This window comes from Sinocyclocheilus grahami, unplaced genomic scaffold (genome assembly GCF_001515645.1).
Source record: "Sinocyclocheilus grahami isolate Dianchi unplaced genomic scaffold, SAMN03320097.WGS_v1.1 scaffold468.1, whole genome shotgun sequence".
Lineage (NCBI taxonomy): Eukaryota > Metazoa > Chordata > Actinopteri > Cypriniformes > Cyprinidae > Sinocyclocheilus > Sinocyclocheilus grahami.
This window is the reverse complement of record NW_015505647.1, coordinates 469987-486083: the sequence shown is the minus strand read 5'-3', so window position 1 is coordinate 486083 and position 16097 is coordinate 469987. Positions and strand designations below refer to the sequence as shown.

Genomic DNA, 16097 nt, shown 5'->3' with positions numbered 1-16097 from the left:
CCCCCCATTGATATTTTTGTCTTATTGATTAATATTACCAACACCAAAACAGAAATGTGTTACATTTAACTCATAATATACTAGATTTCATTTAGCATTTTTACTATAATAAAAAAATTGACACATTATTATTTTCCTTTCTTCAAAATGTTAATTAATTAAATTAATCACGATATATACATATGCTTAACAAAGCAAAATGTAAATCTTTGCAGGCACCCTCTGGATTCCCTGGGGTTCAGTTACATCTGGTTTGGGAAGCACTGTTGTAAGGATCCGTTTCCATAGTGTGGCACCTTGAGTACGTTGTCCGCCTCTGGCTGTAACTGACAGCAGCATTGGACAATAAAACGACTACTATTCATGCGCACGTGTTTAGAAACAGACATCAGGCTACACGTCCGCAACAAACGCTGTTACTGGAGCTCATGTGTCCTGACAGCTGCAGCTCAACTGTGTACGTCCACGGTTCTCTCTTATAACACATTAACAGTGTTTCAAAGCTACTATGTGGCATTTAAAAAAATAAAAACTTACTTTGACTTACTTGACATATTGACATGAATTCACGTCTTTACAAAACACGTGTCAGTTAGTTACATAATTCCAAATTGTAATTTACATCTCCCTCCCGGAGGAAAACAAGGTCCAAAATAATCCAATATAATTCACATAACTCTGTTTGTTGCCATAACCTGTTTGTCTGGAGGCAGTCCTGCGTTACAGAACAGCCATATTGTGTGAACAGGGGTGTGGACGAAATTAAAATGAACTAGACATGACCACACCTACTGTGCGCAAACCACGCCCACTAAAGGACACGGTTACGCCCATGTTTTGACAGACTGCAGCTACAACACGTTCTATTTGTCCGTTTCTCATTTGACTTCTTGTATTGATTAACAACAGAAAACATTAACAGTCAAAAGTTCTCAAATATATACAGTCATATTTTTTGGCTCTATCTATCTGTCTATTCCATTGTTGCATTTACCTATATGAAAACCAAAAAACACTCAGATGAATACCAGGAAGGAAAATATGGTTTATTTGTTTTGAAAAAAATCATCATGGTATTGGAATGAATTTTTAAAGGGATAGTTCACCCAAAAATAAAAATTGTCCCATGATTTACTCACCCTCAAGGCATCCTAGGTGTATATGACTTTCTTCTTTCAGATGAATCCAATCGGAGTTATATTTAAAAATGTCCTGGATCTTTCAAGGTTTATAATGGCAGTGAATGGGTGTTATTTTTCAATGGTCCAAAAGAAGTCCAATAAAGTACATCCATCCATCATAAAAAAAACACAGCTCCGGGGGGTGAATAAAGGCCTTTTGAAGCGAATCGATGAGTTTTTGAAAGAAAAATATCCATATTTAAAACTTTATAAACAGTAATCTAGCTTTGCTAACTTCTTTGAACTTCTAACTTCTTTTGGACTATTGAAAAGTAGCAACCATTCACTGCCATTATAAAGCTTGGAAGAGCCAGGACATTTTTTTTTTAATATAACTCAGATTGCATCAACTAGGATGCCTTGAAGGTGAGTATATCATGGGGTAATTTTCATTTTTGGGTGAACTATCCCTTTAATATCAAATCCTTTATTCAAAGGGAAAAATCACTTCAGAGCAACTTCAGAGCACTCAGTTCGTTAAACATTTCAAATGCTGGATAATTATCATATCTCAATTTATGATTATTGCAGGAAATAAATAGAGGAGACAGTGTTTGTTCTCCTCTGGACAGTTCTCAATCCAAGTGCATTTGCACAGACAACCTTGTGTTTTATAATGGATATTGGTAAATGTATTTATATTGAAGTAGCTAACATATTAGGTATTACTTTTCCTGTATCTCGTCATAGACGTATTACATTTCATTAACATCTTTAGGTTTGCTGTACACTGCCAGGTTATGCAACATCACAACCAGTCAGTAGGAATTACAATGGAAAAGTTAAACAATTCTGTGCAATATCTGGAAAGCTTTAGCAACCAGTTAAGGGGGTTTGCTTGCTTACTAAGGGCCACAATCACTTATTTTGAATGGCCATTAAAGACCAGCAAGACAATGACAAACAACAGAACTGAGGTGGATGGTGGACAACAAATGCTCTATAAAAACGTTACAGTAGTCAACACCATTTCACACAGCTTTAGGTCATTCTTTGTAGAATCAGTAGTTGGAAACGGTATGAAAATAAATGAATGACTGAACTGAAATTTTACAGATAAATAAGGCTGTTATGTGCTTTCACTATTACTTGAGAATTAACAAAAAGATGTTAGGCTGTATTTAACTGAACAATATCGGAACGATGTTTACACATAAACAGCAATGAACAAACATTTAACGTCTTTCTATGGCACTGGAACACCATCCTGATTCTCCTTTGTTATTATAATGAATTGAACCTTTTGGGCAAATTCATCCGTTTAACTTCTGTTAAGCACATACTCTAACTGTTGAGTAGTACTGAGGTTTCTTGCATTGCTTCGGCAGTTTTTCTACGATAGCACTACCCCGACTCTTTCCTTCCAAAAGTGCAAATATGGAGGGAGTGATTCCTCCCAACATATCAGTAGGTAAAAATAATGTCAGTTTAAGACCAAATAAATCACTTTGTTTTGTTTTTTATTTTAAAGTACAAACCTCTCACCCTGTTGTAAACCTGTACAAATAAAGTGATCTTTTGTGCACCTCATGTGATTTGGCACTTTGGACATTTTGTTTTGCATTGAGGTGCTAGTTAGTACACTGGTTACTAAGGGACATATTGGCTTTGGGCCGTTAAAACAGTTAATTCCTTAAGCTAAACCTTTAAGACAAAGAGGCAAAAATACAAATGATATGGTATATATCTAGACTGTTACCAACAGAAGTGCAGACTTATTAATCCTCCTATTGGTTTTGCAGTTGCTAAAACTGTTGGTGCAAGGCTGTAATTCATCATGGTTTTACATTTCTGGAGTCCAAATACAATAAGACTTTAGAGAAGTGTGCTTATGAAATCCCAGCGGGCTGGTTCGGAGCGTTTTCTCCAAATGGTGGATGGTCTACTTCACGCCCAAGAATAACTTTTTCGTTACTGAAAATGCTTGGTTAACAAGAATCCAGTGAGACTCACTTTGGTAAATGCTTTAGTGCCTTCAGCCCTTCATTACCAAATGAATAACTAACATCTATAGTCACTTTGACCAAGGGGTAAAATGTTTGGAAGAAAATAATTGCATAATCATTATTACACATATCAAAAAGTAGATTCTGGGGGAATATGAGGTCTGATTTTCCAGATCCTTGAATCAAATGAGCAAGGCTCTCTGAGGCCTTTTAGAGGATCAAAGTTCAAGAAAAAATAGGAACACAACTTGCAGGTTTCTTTAGGGCCTAAGAGTTTTGATGTATAAAATTTGAATCTGCATGCATCTGAGTACTGCATGTACAGTACACTACCAGTAAATAGTCAAGACTTCATGCTTTATTATTACCGTTCTCCACAGTTTAGAATAATACAGTCATCAAAACTTTCAAATAACAAATGGAAATATGGGAATTATGTAGTTCCCAAGCACGCTGAGCACTGCTGTTGGCTGTTTTCCCCTCACTATGTGAGACACACAAAATAAAATAAAAATACTATTAAAAGTAAATATTTTAGTTTTAAGGAATTACTATGTTGGCACAATTTATATTCATATTTACTCATTTCAAGCATTCGCCTGTAGTTCAACAGGTTTTTAAGATCAAGAGGAACAAATCGGATTTGTCCAAACTTTTAGCTGGTAGTGTACTTGAATACTGAACCTCTACACAATTCTGACTATTGTTGATGTGATGAGAGCATTAGCACTGTTTGCAAAACTAATGTGATCCTTTCATTTAACATGCACCTATGGACACAATATAGATATTGCACTTACCATTTACATCTGTAATAAAAACCCAAACAAGCTGTGATACTGGGTATTATTGAACTGTCTTCTGTTTTCTCCAGATGGGCTGTATGTTGTGGGAGAAACATAGATGGTAGAGAAACATCTAAAATGGTCTGAAATGTGTGTGCCCTGAGGAAACCTACAACCCATTAAAAATGGCATCAATACAACCCTTAATCCAACCAAAAGCCCTTAATTAAAAAATAAACAAAAATCACTGAAAAAATTATAACAAAAACATTTTTCCAAATGAAGACACACCCAAAGAAAGCAGCAGATATGAACCTACTAGAAAAGCACAGAAATTCAAAAAGAATAAAGATGAAGCAATGGCAGGAGACAGGAACCTAAGGCCTATGAGTTTGGCAACATGCAACTGGACTTGTTTCTTTTCATTTACCGCACACATTTCCTTTGAGAAGAACTAAAAGAGAGGTTACTTTGTTTAACTGACAATGGCAGAAACCTTCTAGGTACCGTGGAAGCCGATTCCAGTGCTAGACTTCCCGCACTAATGTAGTGAATCTATAAGCCAACAATGACTGGTTCGTTCCTATGTAACACGATCCCCATATGAGGCTTCAGGCCCTAAATATATGGAGGGTTTAAGGCAACTTCAGATTAACTGACATTTGTCAATTATTCACCATTTTATGAATCAATCACCCCAATTTCATTTGATCCTATGAAGATTTCCTGTTTAAAACCCATCTCCAACAGGGCAACTATGGGGTTAACCGTGTCTTTTCGCTGTATTGTTGCTGGAGTTTATGCCTTGTTAATGTCACTGTCAGTGTCGTTGGATCTGAGGGAGGAAATGGCCGCTCTTTGTCTCTCAGTACTGATATCAAAGTTCCTCACAGCGCTGTGTGCGGGTCGAGCAGCCCTTAATGCCCTCATGTGGCTTTCTGCTTCTGGTTGCAGTTGTTGTGAGGAGAGGAGAGACAGTTCTGTTTGTTGGCCTGAACGCAGCTCAGCTGTTCCTGTTGCTTCGTGCGTCTGGACTTCACAGGAAGAACCAGCACCAGCAACACGCAGATCAGGTGAATGCAGCAGTACCACGAGCTAAAGAGGGCAAATGACACACAGCACATGTCATTTGTTGGAACTCTTATGCATGTGATTGCTTATACTTTTAATGCGATTAGACAGACAGACAGACAGACAGACAGACATTCTGTATCTTAACACCTTTAAAACTATAAATTTACCTAAAAAGCAAAATTGCATAAGATAGGTTGGGTTCATGCTCAAAACAAGTCAAAAAAATACTATTTTATATGTGACCATGGACCACAAAACCAGTCATAAGGGTCATTGTTTTGAAATTGAATAAATAAGCTTTCCATTGATGTATGGTTTGTTAGGATAGGACAATATTTGGCCGAGATACAACTATTTGAAAATCTGGAATCTGTGCAAGAGGGAGAAAATCGCCTTTAAAGTTTTCCAAATGAAGTTCTTAGCAATTCATATTACTAATCAAAAATCAAGTTAGAAAGGAAATTTACAAAATATCTTCATGGAACATGATCTTTACTTAATATCCTAATGAATTTTGGCATAAAAGAAAGATCAATAATTTTGACCCATACAGTGTTTTTTTTGGCTATTGCTACAAATATACCCCAGCGACTTAAGACTGGTTTTGTGGTCCAGGGTCACATATTTAAAATGCATTCTCTGATGTCTTTAGTTATTTAAAAAACGATAATGATTGATGAAATAAACTTATTTTTAGTAGTGTAAAATCGTATTGATACACAAACAACATTTGTCATTTTTCAATAAATGTACTGCATTCTGCCATTAAGTTTATAGTACTGCTAAATGCATACTGCGTGTCTGTATGACAATATAAATAACAAAGAATAATAATTTTTAAAAATGTGTTGTTACATGGTTATTTTGGGGAAAGCAAGCAGCGTACGCTATTCTGTGTCAGCCGCGACACAAGGATACGTTTTCTTGTAATAAAAACCCAAACAAGCTGTGATACTGGGTATTATTGAACTGTCTTCTGTTTTCTCCAGATGGGCTGTATGTTGTGGGAGAAACATAGATGGTAGAGAAACATCTAAAATGGTCTGAAATGTGTGTGCCCTGAGGAAACCTACAACCCATTAAAAATGGCATCAATACAACCCTTAATCCAACCAAAAGCCCTTAATTAAAAAATAAACAAAAATCACTGAAAAAATTATAACAAAAACATTTTTCCAAATGAAGACACACCCAAAGAAAGCAGCAGATATGAACCTACTAGAAAAGCACAGAAATTCAAAAAGAATAAAGATGAAGCAATGGCAGGAGACAGGAACCTAAGGCCTATGAGTTTGGCAACATGCAACTGGACTTGTTTCTTTTCATTTACCGCACACATTTCCTTTGAGAAGAACTAAAAGAGAGGTTACTTTGTTTAACTGACAATGGCAGAAACCTTCTAGGTACCGTGGAAGCCGATTCCAGTGCTAGACTTCCCGCACTAATGTAGTGAATCTATAAGCCAACAATGACTGGTTCGTTCCTATGTAACACGATCCCCATATGAGGCTTCAGGCCCTAAATATATGGAGGGTTTAAGGCAACTTCAGATTAACTGACATTTGTCAATTATTCACCATTTTATGAATCAATCACCCCAATTTCATTTGATCCTATGAAGATTTCCTGTTTAAAACCCATCTCCAACAGGGCAACTATGGGGTTAACCGTGTCTTTTCGCTGTATTGTTGCTGGAGTTTATGCCTTGTTAATGTCACTGTCAGTGTCGTTGGATCTGAGGGAGGAAATGGCCGCTCTTTGTCTCTCAGTACTGATATCAGAGTTCCTCACAGCGCTGTGTGCGGGTCGAGCAGCCCTTAATGCCCTCATGTGGCTTTCTGCTTCTGGTTGCAGTTGTTGTGAGGAGAGGAGAGACAGTTCTGTTTGTTGGCCTGAACGCAGCTCAGCTGTTCCTGTTGCTTCGTGCGTCTGGACTTCACAGGAAGAACCAGCACCAGCAACACGCAGATCAGGTGAATGCAGCAGTACCACGAGCTAAAGAGGGCAAATGACACACAGCACATGTCATTTGTTGGAACTCTTATGCATGTGATTGCTTATACTTTTAATGCGATTAGACAGACAGACAGACAGACAGACAGACATTCTGTATCTTAACACCTTTAAAACTATAAATTTACCTAAAAAGCAAAATTGCATAAGATAGGTTGGGTTCATGCTCAAAACAAGTCAAAAAAATACTATTTTATATGTGACCATGGACCACAAAACCAGTCATAAGGGTCATTGTTTTGAAATTGAATAAATAAGCTTTCCATTGATGTATGGTTTGTTAGGATAGGACAATATTTGGCCGAGATACAACTATTTGAAAATCTGGAATCTGTGCAAGAGGGAGAAAATCGCCTTTAAAGTTTTCCAAATGAAGTTCTTAGCAATTCATATTACTAATCAAAAATCAAGTTAGAAAGGAAATTTACAAAATATCTTCATGGAACATGATCTTTACTTAATATCCTAATGAATTTTGGCATAAAAGAAAGATCAATAATTTTGACCCATACAGTGTTTTTTTTGGCTATTGCTACAAATATACCCCAGCGACTTAAGACTGGTTTTGTGGTCCAGGGTCACATATTTAAAATGCATTCTCTGATGTCTTTAGTTATTTAAAAAACGATAATGATTGATGAAATAAACTTATTTTTAGTAGTGTAAAATCGTATTGATACACAAACAACATTTGTCATTTTTCAATAAATGTACTGCATTCTGCCATTAAGTTTATAGTACTGCTAAATGCATACTGCGTGTCTGTATGACAATATAAATAACAAAGAATAATAATTTTTAAAAATGTGTTGTTACATGGTTATTTTGGGGAAAGCAAGCAGCGTACGCTATTCTGTGTCAGCCGCGACACAAGGATACGTTTTCTACGTGTATTTACGCTTTGATTTGAACAAAAACAGCGCATCCCTGCAGCGTGGCTGACACAGAATAGCGTATGCTGCTTGCGTTCAGTGTTTATTCTTCAAAATGGCGCTACAGTGATGCGAAGAGACACAGAGGAGACGAATTGTTGAATAAAGTCGTTATTTTTGTTTTCTTCGCGTACAAAAAGTATTCTCGTCGCTTCATAACGTTATGGTTGAACCACTGATGGCAGATGGACTATTCTGACGATGTCTTTCATACTTTTCTGGACCTTGACAGTGTAATTTACTTGGCAGTCAATGGGACAGTCACAAGCCTCCCGGTTTTCATCCAAAATATCTTAAATTGTGTTCCGAAGACGAACGAAGCTTTTAGGGGTTTGGAACGATATGGGGGTAAGTGATTAATGACAAAATTTTCATTTTGGGGTGGAGTATCCCTTTAAATGCGTTAATAATTTTAACGCGTTATTTTTCACCGTAATTAATTAATCAAATTAGCGCGTTAAATTACCAGCCCTAAATGTAATATAATATAATATACATTATAAAACCTTTGTTTTATAAAATTTGAAAACTTTTGTGAGTACAGTATTAAGATTCTAGGTTTTAGGGGGTCTCGGGTCTCAGTTCTTTATCCAGTCAGCTACATCACTCCATATCTTTCAACACCATATACGGAGGTCCTCTTCACCTGAACATAATTTGTGACCCTGGACTACAAAACCAGTCATAAGGGTCAATTTTTCGAAATTGAGATTTATACATCATCTGAAAGCTGAATAAATAAGCTTTCCATTGATGTATGGTTTGTTAGGAAAGAATATTTGGCCAAGATACTATTTGAAAATCTGGAATCCGAGGGTGCAAAAAAATCTAACTATTGAGAAAATCGCCTTTAAAGTTGTCCAAATGAAGTTTTTAGCAATGCATACTCTTTCCTGGTCTGAGCTTCCATAGCCTAATTCCTAATACCTAATTCTCTCTCTTTAATGAAAATGCTTTATGTGATCTTCAGGCAGACTCATTTAACAGCACTACTCCAACAAATGACCATCATAGATTTCTTTTATCTCAGCAGAAGCTGTGAAATAAATGGTCCTCTGCCAGCTCATAAAGTGTCACCAGACTCAGGCCTGTAAAACCGTCTAATGAATGAAGCAGTGAGCAGAAATAAAATCAGCCTCGCATTACCTGTCAGCTTCACATCTTCTGCTAATGACTCTCAGCAACAGTGGTGCATGTGGGTTTGCGATGACTTTCTGACCTGCTCTTTAAAGCGTTTCACTTCTTTATTAATGTTTTATCACCGAAGCTCGCTCATAAACAATCTGAAAGAGCCTGTTGCATATTGATCGTCAGTCAGTGGAGGTGAATCCGTAACGGCTGGAGTCAGAGACATTAGGGCCTGCCCTGGAATGCTCACATACTGGTGCAAATGTATTACTGACCTATAAAACTTCAGTGAAGGCCCCACTGCCAGCAGTACAAATGGCACAACAGTGTAACAAATGGCCATCTGCGTGCTGAACCATGTGATCACATCATAGATGAGCTTGAGCGTGGCTGAGCCCAGGAAATGTTGTCTCACATTGTGTCTTACCTGAAAAAGAGGAAATTGTCTAACTTTAAAAGCTCAAAAGGGACTTTTAAAGTAAAATCAAACATTTCAAACATAAATGATCATATTCTAAATACGTGAACATAATTTTCAGATTAAGAATTATATTTTCATTAAAACTTCAATCCCCCTAAAAATGTTAATGTTCCTGTACACATATAATTAGCATTTTCCAAATACACTAAGACATGTGCATTCTTTTTTATTATTATTTTTCTTCTGGAAATACAGGAGATGTTCACTTTAATTAAGTTTATTTTTAAATAATTAAACAGTAGCACAGTAAAAATTGGTTATAATATAGTGCTTTTGTCTGTCCAAATACTTATGTAGTTTCTTTCAATGTTTGTGAGGGAAAAAAATCACTCCAATAATGTGTTTCTTCTATTGACATTTTACAACTGAATGTATTCTGTAGCACCCAGAATCCCTTTCATTTCGACATGTGCAGATAACAAATGGATATTCTGAATAAGGCATGGAAGAGAATATGGAAGATAATTCTCATTAATACTATACAGCCATACAGTAGCACTGAAACATTTTGTTTTATTTTATTTTTTATTCATACATTTATTAAGCAAGATCTGCATTACACTGAAGACTGGAGTAATGGCTCCCTAAAAATTCAGCTTTGTCATCACAGGAAGAAATTACATTTTAAAATACATTAAAATAGAAAAGATTTATTTGAAATTTTAATATTATTTCACAATATTATAGTTTTTACTGTGTTTTTTTTTAATCAAATAAATGCAGCCTTGGTGAGCAGTTTTAATTTTTTTAAAAACCATTCAAAATTCTTACCAACCCCAAACAGCTGTCTTATTCAGATTTTTTTAAATCTCGAATATTGGTTTAGTCAGGTTATGACAATAGATTACAGTGTTCACGTGGCATGTACTGTATATATTCAGAATATCCAAATTCTGATTAATAAAAGAATATTCAGTAAGTGCAGTCATTTTTACTTGGATTTGGATATTCTTACTTGGGTTTGAAAAAGTGAAAACAGCTCTGGAAGCAACAGTGTATCATGCAGACAATGCCATAGGCTGAATAGTTTATATTCGGGGTAGCATTTTAAGATGGACTACTGCAACTAAGTGACCTACTTTTTTCTTTAGTTGGAGAGGCCTTGATCATTACCATGCGACAGAGAAATCGTGGTATTATGCAGCACATGACCAGATGAATAATAACCTTGACTGAGCGCATAGTCTTTTTTGGATCCCTATATGCCTCTCATTTATTAGTAGAGAAAACCAATGTCCAATTCATTCTAATGTAACAGTATTTTTAACTGCTCCCAATAGATGTGCTATGAAAGTATTCTTCAGATCAAACTTCTTCAGGTGCTTTGTGATATAAATCTGAATTAAATCTTGTTTTGACAGCCCATCTTATGTAAAGAATACTCACTGCCCGTGCTGCCATTGTTACAACAATGCCTGTGATGAAGGTCAGGTAATACCCTGGGTAAACTCCGTGCCAGATGGCTGAGAGGAGGAATGTGGCCGCAGTCGGATTGTACGGGCAGCGCTCATAACACACTCTGCAGAGAACAGCATCAAAGCTCACATTGTTTCTGAGATTTCAGGAAGTACACACATGCTCAGTCACGATTATTCTGTTTTGAAGCATTCACCTTTTCAACCAAAGTGCCGTCTGTATGTTCCAGTTATCCAAGAACATCTTGAAGCTGGTGGCAAACTGTTAAGGACATCAAGAAAAAGATGATATATTAGGGTTCAGGTTGAGTGAGAAGACAAACTCGTGGAAGCAGCATATTTTGGCTTTGTCTTACCTCAATATTAAGTATTCTTAAGTTTGATATTCTGTCCCATTTTGGGGTGCCATCTGTGTTATAGCCATTAAACCCAAAACCAGCCGCATTGTTGATGGCATCGGCTGTGAAAGAGTGAAAGAATCTAGTAAAAAAACATCTGATTCACCATGACAAAAAACCCACCTAATAGAAACTAGAAACAGGGCAACAAGTCAGACAAAATGCCTTTTATGAACACAAGAGAGCAGTACACTGAGTGTTTTATTGACGAGTGGTAATAAAATGGTTATTATGCATTTTTTTATCAAATTTTATGCAAATATGTAATGGTATTTAGAATTATATAATGTGTTAGGAATTCGATTATTCTTCAATAATTAAAAAAAAAATTCTTTCAGTGTGCTCTGTTGTGTACTGCATATTTTGAATAATATATCTATATATAATATATATATATACAAACCCGATTCCAAAAAAGTTGGGACACTGTACAAATTCTTTCAGTGTGCTCTGTTGTGTACTGCATATTTTGAATAATATATCTATATATAATATATATATATAAACCCGATTCCAAAAAAGTTGGGACACTGTACAAATTGTGAATAAAAACAGAATGCAATGATGTGGAAGTGTGGAATTTCAATATTTTATTCAATATATATATATACACACACACAGTATATATATATTATTCAAAATGTGCAGTACACAACATAGCACACTGAAAGAAACTTTTTTTGAGACCATATATATATATAGTATACTGTATATATATGTGTGTGTGTGTGTGTGTGTGTGTGTGTGTGTGTGTGTGTGTGTGAGTGTGAGTGTGTGTGTGTGAATAATTTAATACCAGAAGAGCACATTGCCCATCTATTCTACTCACCTAACGTCCATACAAAGTAGTATTTGGGACGTAAAGCCAACATGGAGATGTAGAGGTAAAAGACCTGGATGTAGAAAGGGTTAGAGGCCATGAAGGTGTCGTCGATGATACGCACCGTAGGGCAGATGGTGTAGATCACCAAATAAACCATTAGTGACAGAGCACACGTGCACACTTTCTGGATCACATCCCTCTATAAGAACAACACAGACCATTTCAGAGAGTCAGAGTCATTTCAATTAATGAAAACGTCTTCCAAAAAAACAAAAACAAAAAAACACTACTGTTCAGAAAACACTACTTTCCGTTTAATATATTGAATGATTTGAACAGTAGTGTATGTTATGGAAAATAGCACTTTTAACCATACAGAATATTATTATTTTTAAAGTGTGTATAAAGATGAGTTTCTTTTTGTATAATTAGCATCTAAAAGCTCATTTTATTTTAATATCGTTAAATCACTGAGGAGCTGAGATAGCTGGATGGTAAATTAGCAATGATTCTGTGTTGCAGTAAAAACATTTGTGAACGCAACTTCCTCAGGCTCTTCTGAAACATGCGAGTGAGCTGATTCAACAAATGCTTTTGTCTACTGAGGATGAAACCTATACATGTTTTGAACTATTGAGGATGAAACCCATGCATCACTGACAATATTTAATAAGGTCTGCAGCTTTTACTGGTTTTACTGGTTAAAATGTTGCTGAAGTCCATTAAAGTGAGGCCATTGTGAGACTCCTGAGGAGGAAATGCATATAAAAGCATGTTCATCACCAGAGCTACACTCAAAACAAACTCTCCACTCAGCATGTCTGAGAAATATGAGCTCATGTCCATGAAGGTTTTCATTCATTTAAATGACATGAAAATCCATAAGGAAATTGATAATGCAATAGGGAATGCAAAAGTTCTTAGCATACAATAAAGTTCAGTTGAGTTTAAATCTAAAGTTTTGTGAGTGCTCCTCATTGTCTCTCAGTGTCAACCCAAAGTAGCATTGTTTACCCCATTAAAAAAGCATTTCCCCTATAAGTTCTGCAAAAAAAAAAAAAAAACTGGTTCTGACATCCTGAATACCTGTCCTAAAGTGGTCATTATATTCCTGTTCAACCACACTCACATATTCTTTGTTTAATTTATGATTGCTGTCCACATTTACTAAATGTCTTCTACTCATTTGGTTCAGTTTTTCATGTATAACTTGGGGTTTGTTTTGGCTCTGTAATTAAAAAAAGTATAATTATTGTTAAAACTATGTAAATGAGTAAGGGTGCAAAAAAACATACTGCATGAAAAAAATCTAAATGAAAATAATGAATAAAACTAAAATAATAAAAAACTAACTGTAATATTTATGTATTTATAAAGTGTATCAATAAAAAAAAATCTATATTTATTAAAAAAAAAATTTATTCCTATGATGGCAAAACTGAATTTTCAGCATCATTACTCCAGTCTTCAGAGTCACATTATCGTTTAGAAATCATTCTAATATGCAGATTTGGTGCTCAGTTACTGTCAATTATTATTCATGTTCGATTATTAATAATTGTTCTTTTAATTATCATTGCTGAAAAAGGTTAATATATTTTTTTTAAAGATAATTATTGTTAAAACTATGTAAATGAGTAAGGGTGCAAAAAAACATACTGCATGAAAAAAATCTAAATGAAAATAATGAATAAAACTAAAATAATAAAAAACAAACTGTAATATTTATGTATTTATAAAGTGTAATAAAAAAAAATCTATATTTATTAAAAAAAAAAATTATTCCTATGATGGCAAAACTGAATTTTCAGCATCATTACTCCAGTCTTCAGAGTCACATTATCGTTTAGAAATCATTCTAATATGCAGATTTGGTGCTCAGTTACTGTCAATTATTATTCATGTTCGATTATTAATAATTGTTCTTTTAATTATCATTGCTGAAAAAGGTTAATATATTTTTTTTAAACTGTGATATATTTTTTTCAGGATTTTCTGATGAATAGAACGTTTAAAAGAACAAGATTTACTTGAAACAGAAATCTTCTGTAACATTGTAAAATGTCTTTAGTATTACTTTTATTTTTTTTTACTCATCTCATAATTTGCCTGGTAATACGTGTGTGTGTGTGTGTGTGTGTGTGTGTGTGTATGTATATACATATCATCTTGTATTTAACTATGTAATGTCCAGTATATTATCTATCTGAAAGCACAAATGTGATACGGTCACCAGAGGGAGCAAGAGAGCAGTGTAACCACACTACCTTAGGTGAAGGGTCACTCTGCTTGAATTTCCCGTTCTCCTTGCCATTTGACTCCAGGTGCTTGGGCTCGTACCATCGGCCTTCTATAAAGGCTATGTAATCATTATAAGAACAGGTCGGGCCGGCCAAGATCCCCATAAAGTTACAGTTATAACTCAGATACTCCAGCAGACTGGGCATCTTCCTGTACAGCAAACACAAGGACAGAACAACTATAAGTCACCAAATAAATTGTATAATTAAAAAAAAAACCTAACTAACAAAGCACGATTTGCTTTGTAGTGGAAATAATGATGAAAAAGGACAAATGTTAAAGGGATAGTTCACCCAAAAATGAAATTGCCCCATGATTTACTCACCCTCAAGCCATCCTAAGTGTATACGACTTTCTTCTTTCAGACAAATACAATCTGAGTTATATTAAAAAAATATCCTGGCTCTTCCAAGCTTTAGAATGGTGGTCGAGATTTTGAAGCTAAATAAAGTGCATCCATCCATCATAAAAAACACGGGGTTAATAAAGGCCTTCTGAAGCCAATCGATGCGTTTGTGTAAGAACAATATCCATATTTAAAACTTTATAAACAGTAATCTCTAGCTTCCGCTAACTGTCGTATGAGCATTCACAAGAGAGTGGCGTTCCAGCGAAGGAAGTAGGATGTAGGCGTAGCGTCCGGTCCAGTAAGAAGTGACGAATGCACAAGAGCAGAGGAAAGAGGAAAAAAAACAAAAAAGGGTAATGAATTAGAAGTGCAAAATGAGGATTTGTAAAGAAAAATGACGGAGGATTTCGATAAAAGCAAAGAGGAAACTGGTTTTCCCTTGCTGTAAACCAAACTTGGTTCTCGCGAGACTAGAATATTCTTACCGGACCGGACACTACGCCTACGTCATCCGTTGGATGCTACTCTCTTGTGAACGTGCATACGACAGTTAGTGGAAGCTAGAGATTACTTTCTAAAGTTATAAATATGGATATTTTTCTTACACAAACGCATCAATTCGCTTCAGAAGGTCTTTATTAACTAGGATAGGACAGGACAGTTTTTAATATAACTCCGATTGTATTCGTCTGAAAGAAGAATGCACCTAGGATGGCTTGAGGGTGAGTAAATCATAATTTATTTTTCATTTTTGGGTGAGCAATCCCTTTAACAAATATTATTAATGTAGTAATGTTTTTCAGTATTTAAGAAAGCAGAGAATGTTATAAGGCCATTAATTAGTTTATCAAGGCTAAGGAATTAGAGGAAGCAGCTTCTCAACAAGCTACCTAAGTTAAATTAAGGTACCTTTTTAAAGAAGCTACGGTACAAAGTACAAACATAAGATAGCTTAACATAAGTACCAAAATAATACGGAAAACAGCAATGATGATTTTGCTTTACAAAATGATCTATTTTACATATATACATTACATATGACTAATAAAAATAAAATGACAAATAAATAAAACATTAATATAACAAAAATTAACTATATTTTATTACTATAAATAAAATAAATATATAAATATATAAATATATATTTTATAGAGATATATATTAAAATCTTTATTAAATATTTAAAAAAGTTCATTTTTTTCCTCATTAATGTACACACAGCACCCCATATTGACAGAAAAACACAGAATTGTTGAAAATCAATCAATGAA

General features: G+C 35.1%; 2 protein-coding genes across 5 annotated transcripts in view; both read right to left on the bottom strand.

Moving 5' to 3' along the window:
* Positions 1-726, bottom strand: part of LOC107553284 (kinase D-interacting substrate of 220 kDa-like) — a 10203-nt gene extending 9477 nt beyond the window's left edge. For 2 of the 4 annotated variants that reach the window (XR_001604947.1, XM_016235473.1), the window contains exon 1: positions 548-726. Coding sequence is in view for 1 of the 4 variants with exons in the window: in XM_016235473.1 (XP_016090959.1) it covers positions 548-562 (15 nt within the window). In the remaining 3 variants the exon portion in view is untranslated. Of the gene's footprint in view, positions 1-537 lie in introns of all 4 variants that reach the window. The other 2 variants (XM_016235475.1, XM_016235474.1) reach the window with 2 other exon arrangements.
* A 5203-nt stretch (positions 727-5929) lies between these two features.
* The window catches only part of LOC107553282 (membrane-bound O-acyltransferase domain-containing protein 2-like), a 61392-nt gene continuing 51224 nt past the window's right edge, over positions 5930-16097 (bottom strand). The window contains exons 7-13 of the mRNA XM_016235466.1: positions 14444-14627; positions 12183-12375; positions 11312-11415; positions 11153-11217; positions 10927-11059; positions 9335-9486; positions 5930-6981 (exon numbers count right to left, since the gene is read on the bottom strand). Coding sequence (XP_016090952.1) covers positions 6813-6981; positions 9335-9486; positions 10927-11059; positions 11153-11217; positions 11312-11415; positions 12183-12375; positions 14444-14627 — 1000 coding nt within the window. The 3' untranslated portion in view covers positions 5930-6812. The remainder of the gene's footprint in view (positions 6982-9334; positions 9487-10926; positions 11060-11152; positions 11218-11311; positions 11416-12182; positions 12376-14443; positions 14628-16097) is intronic.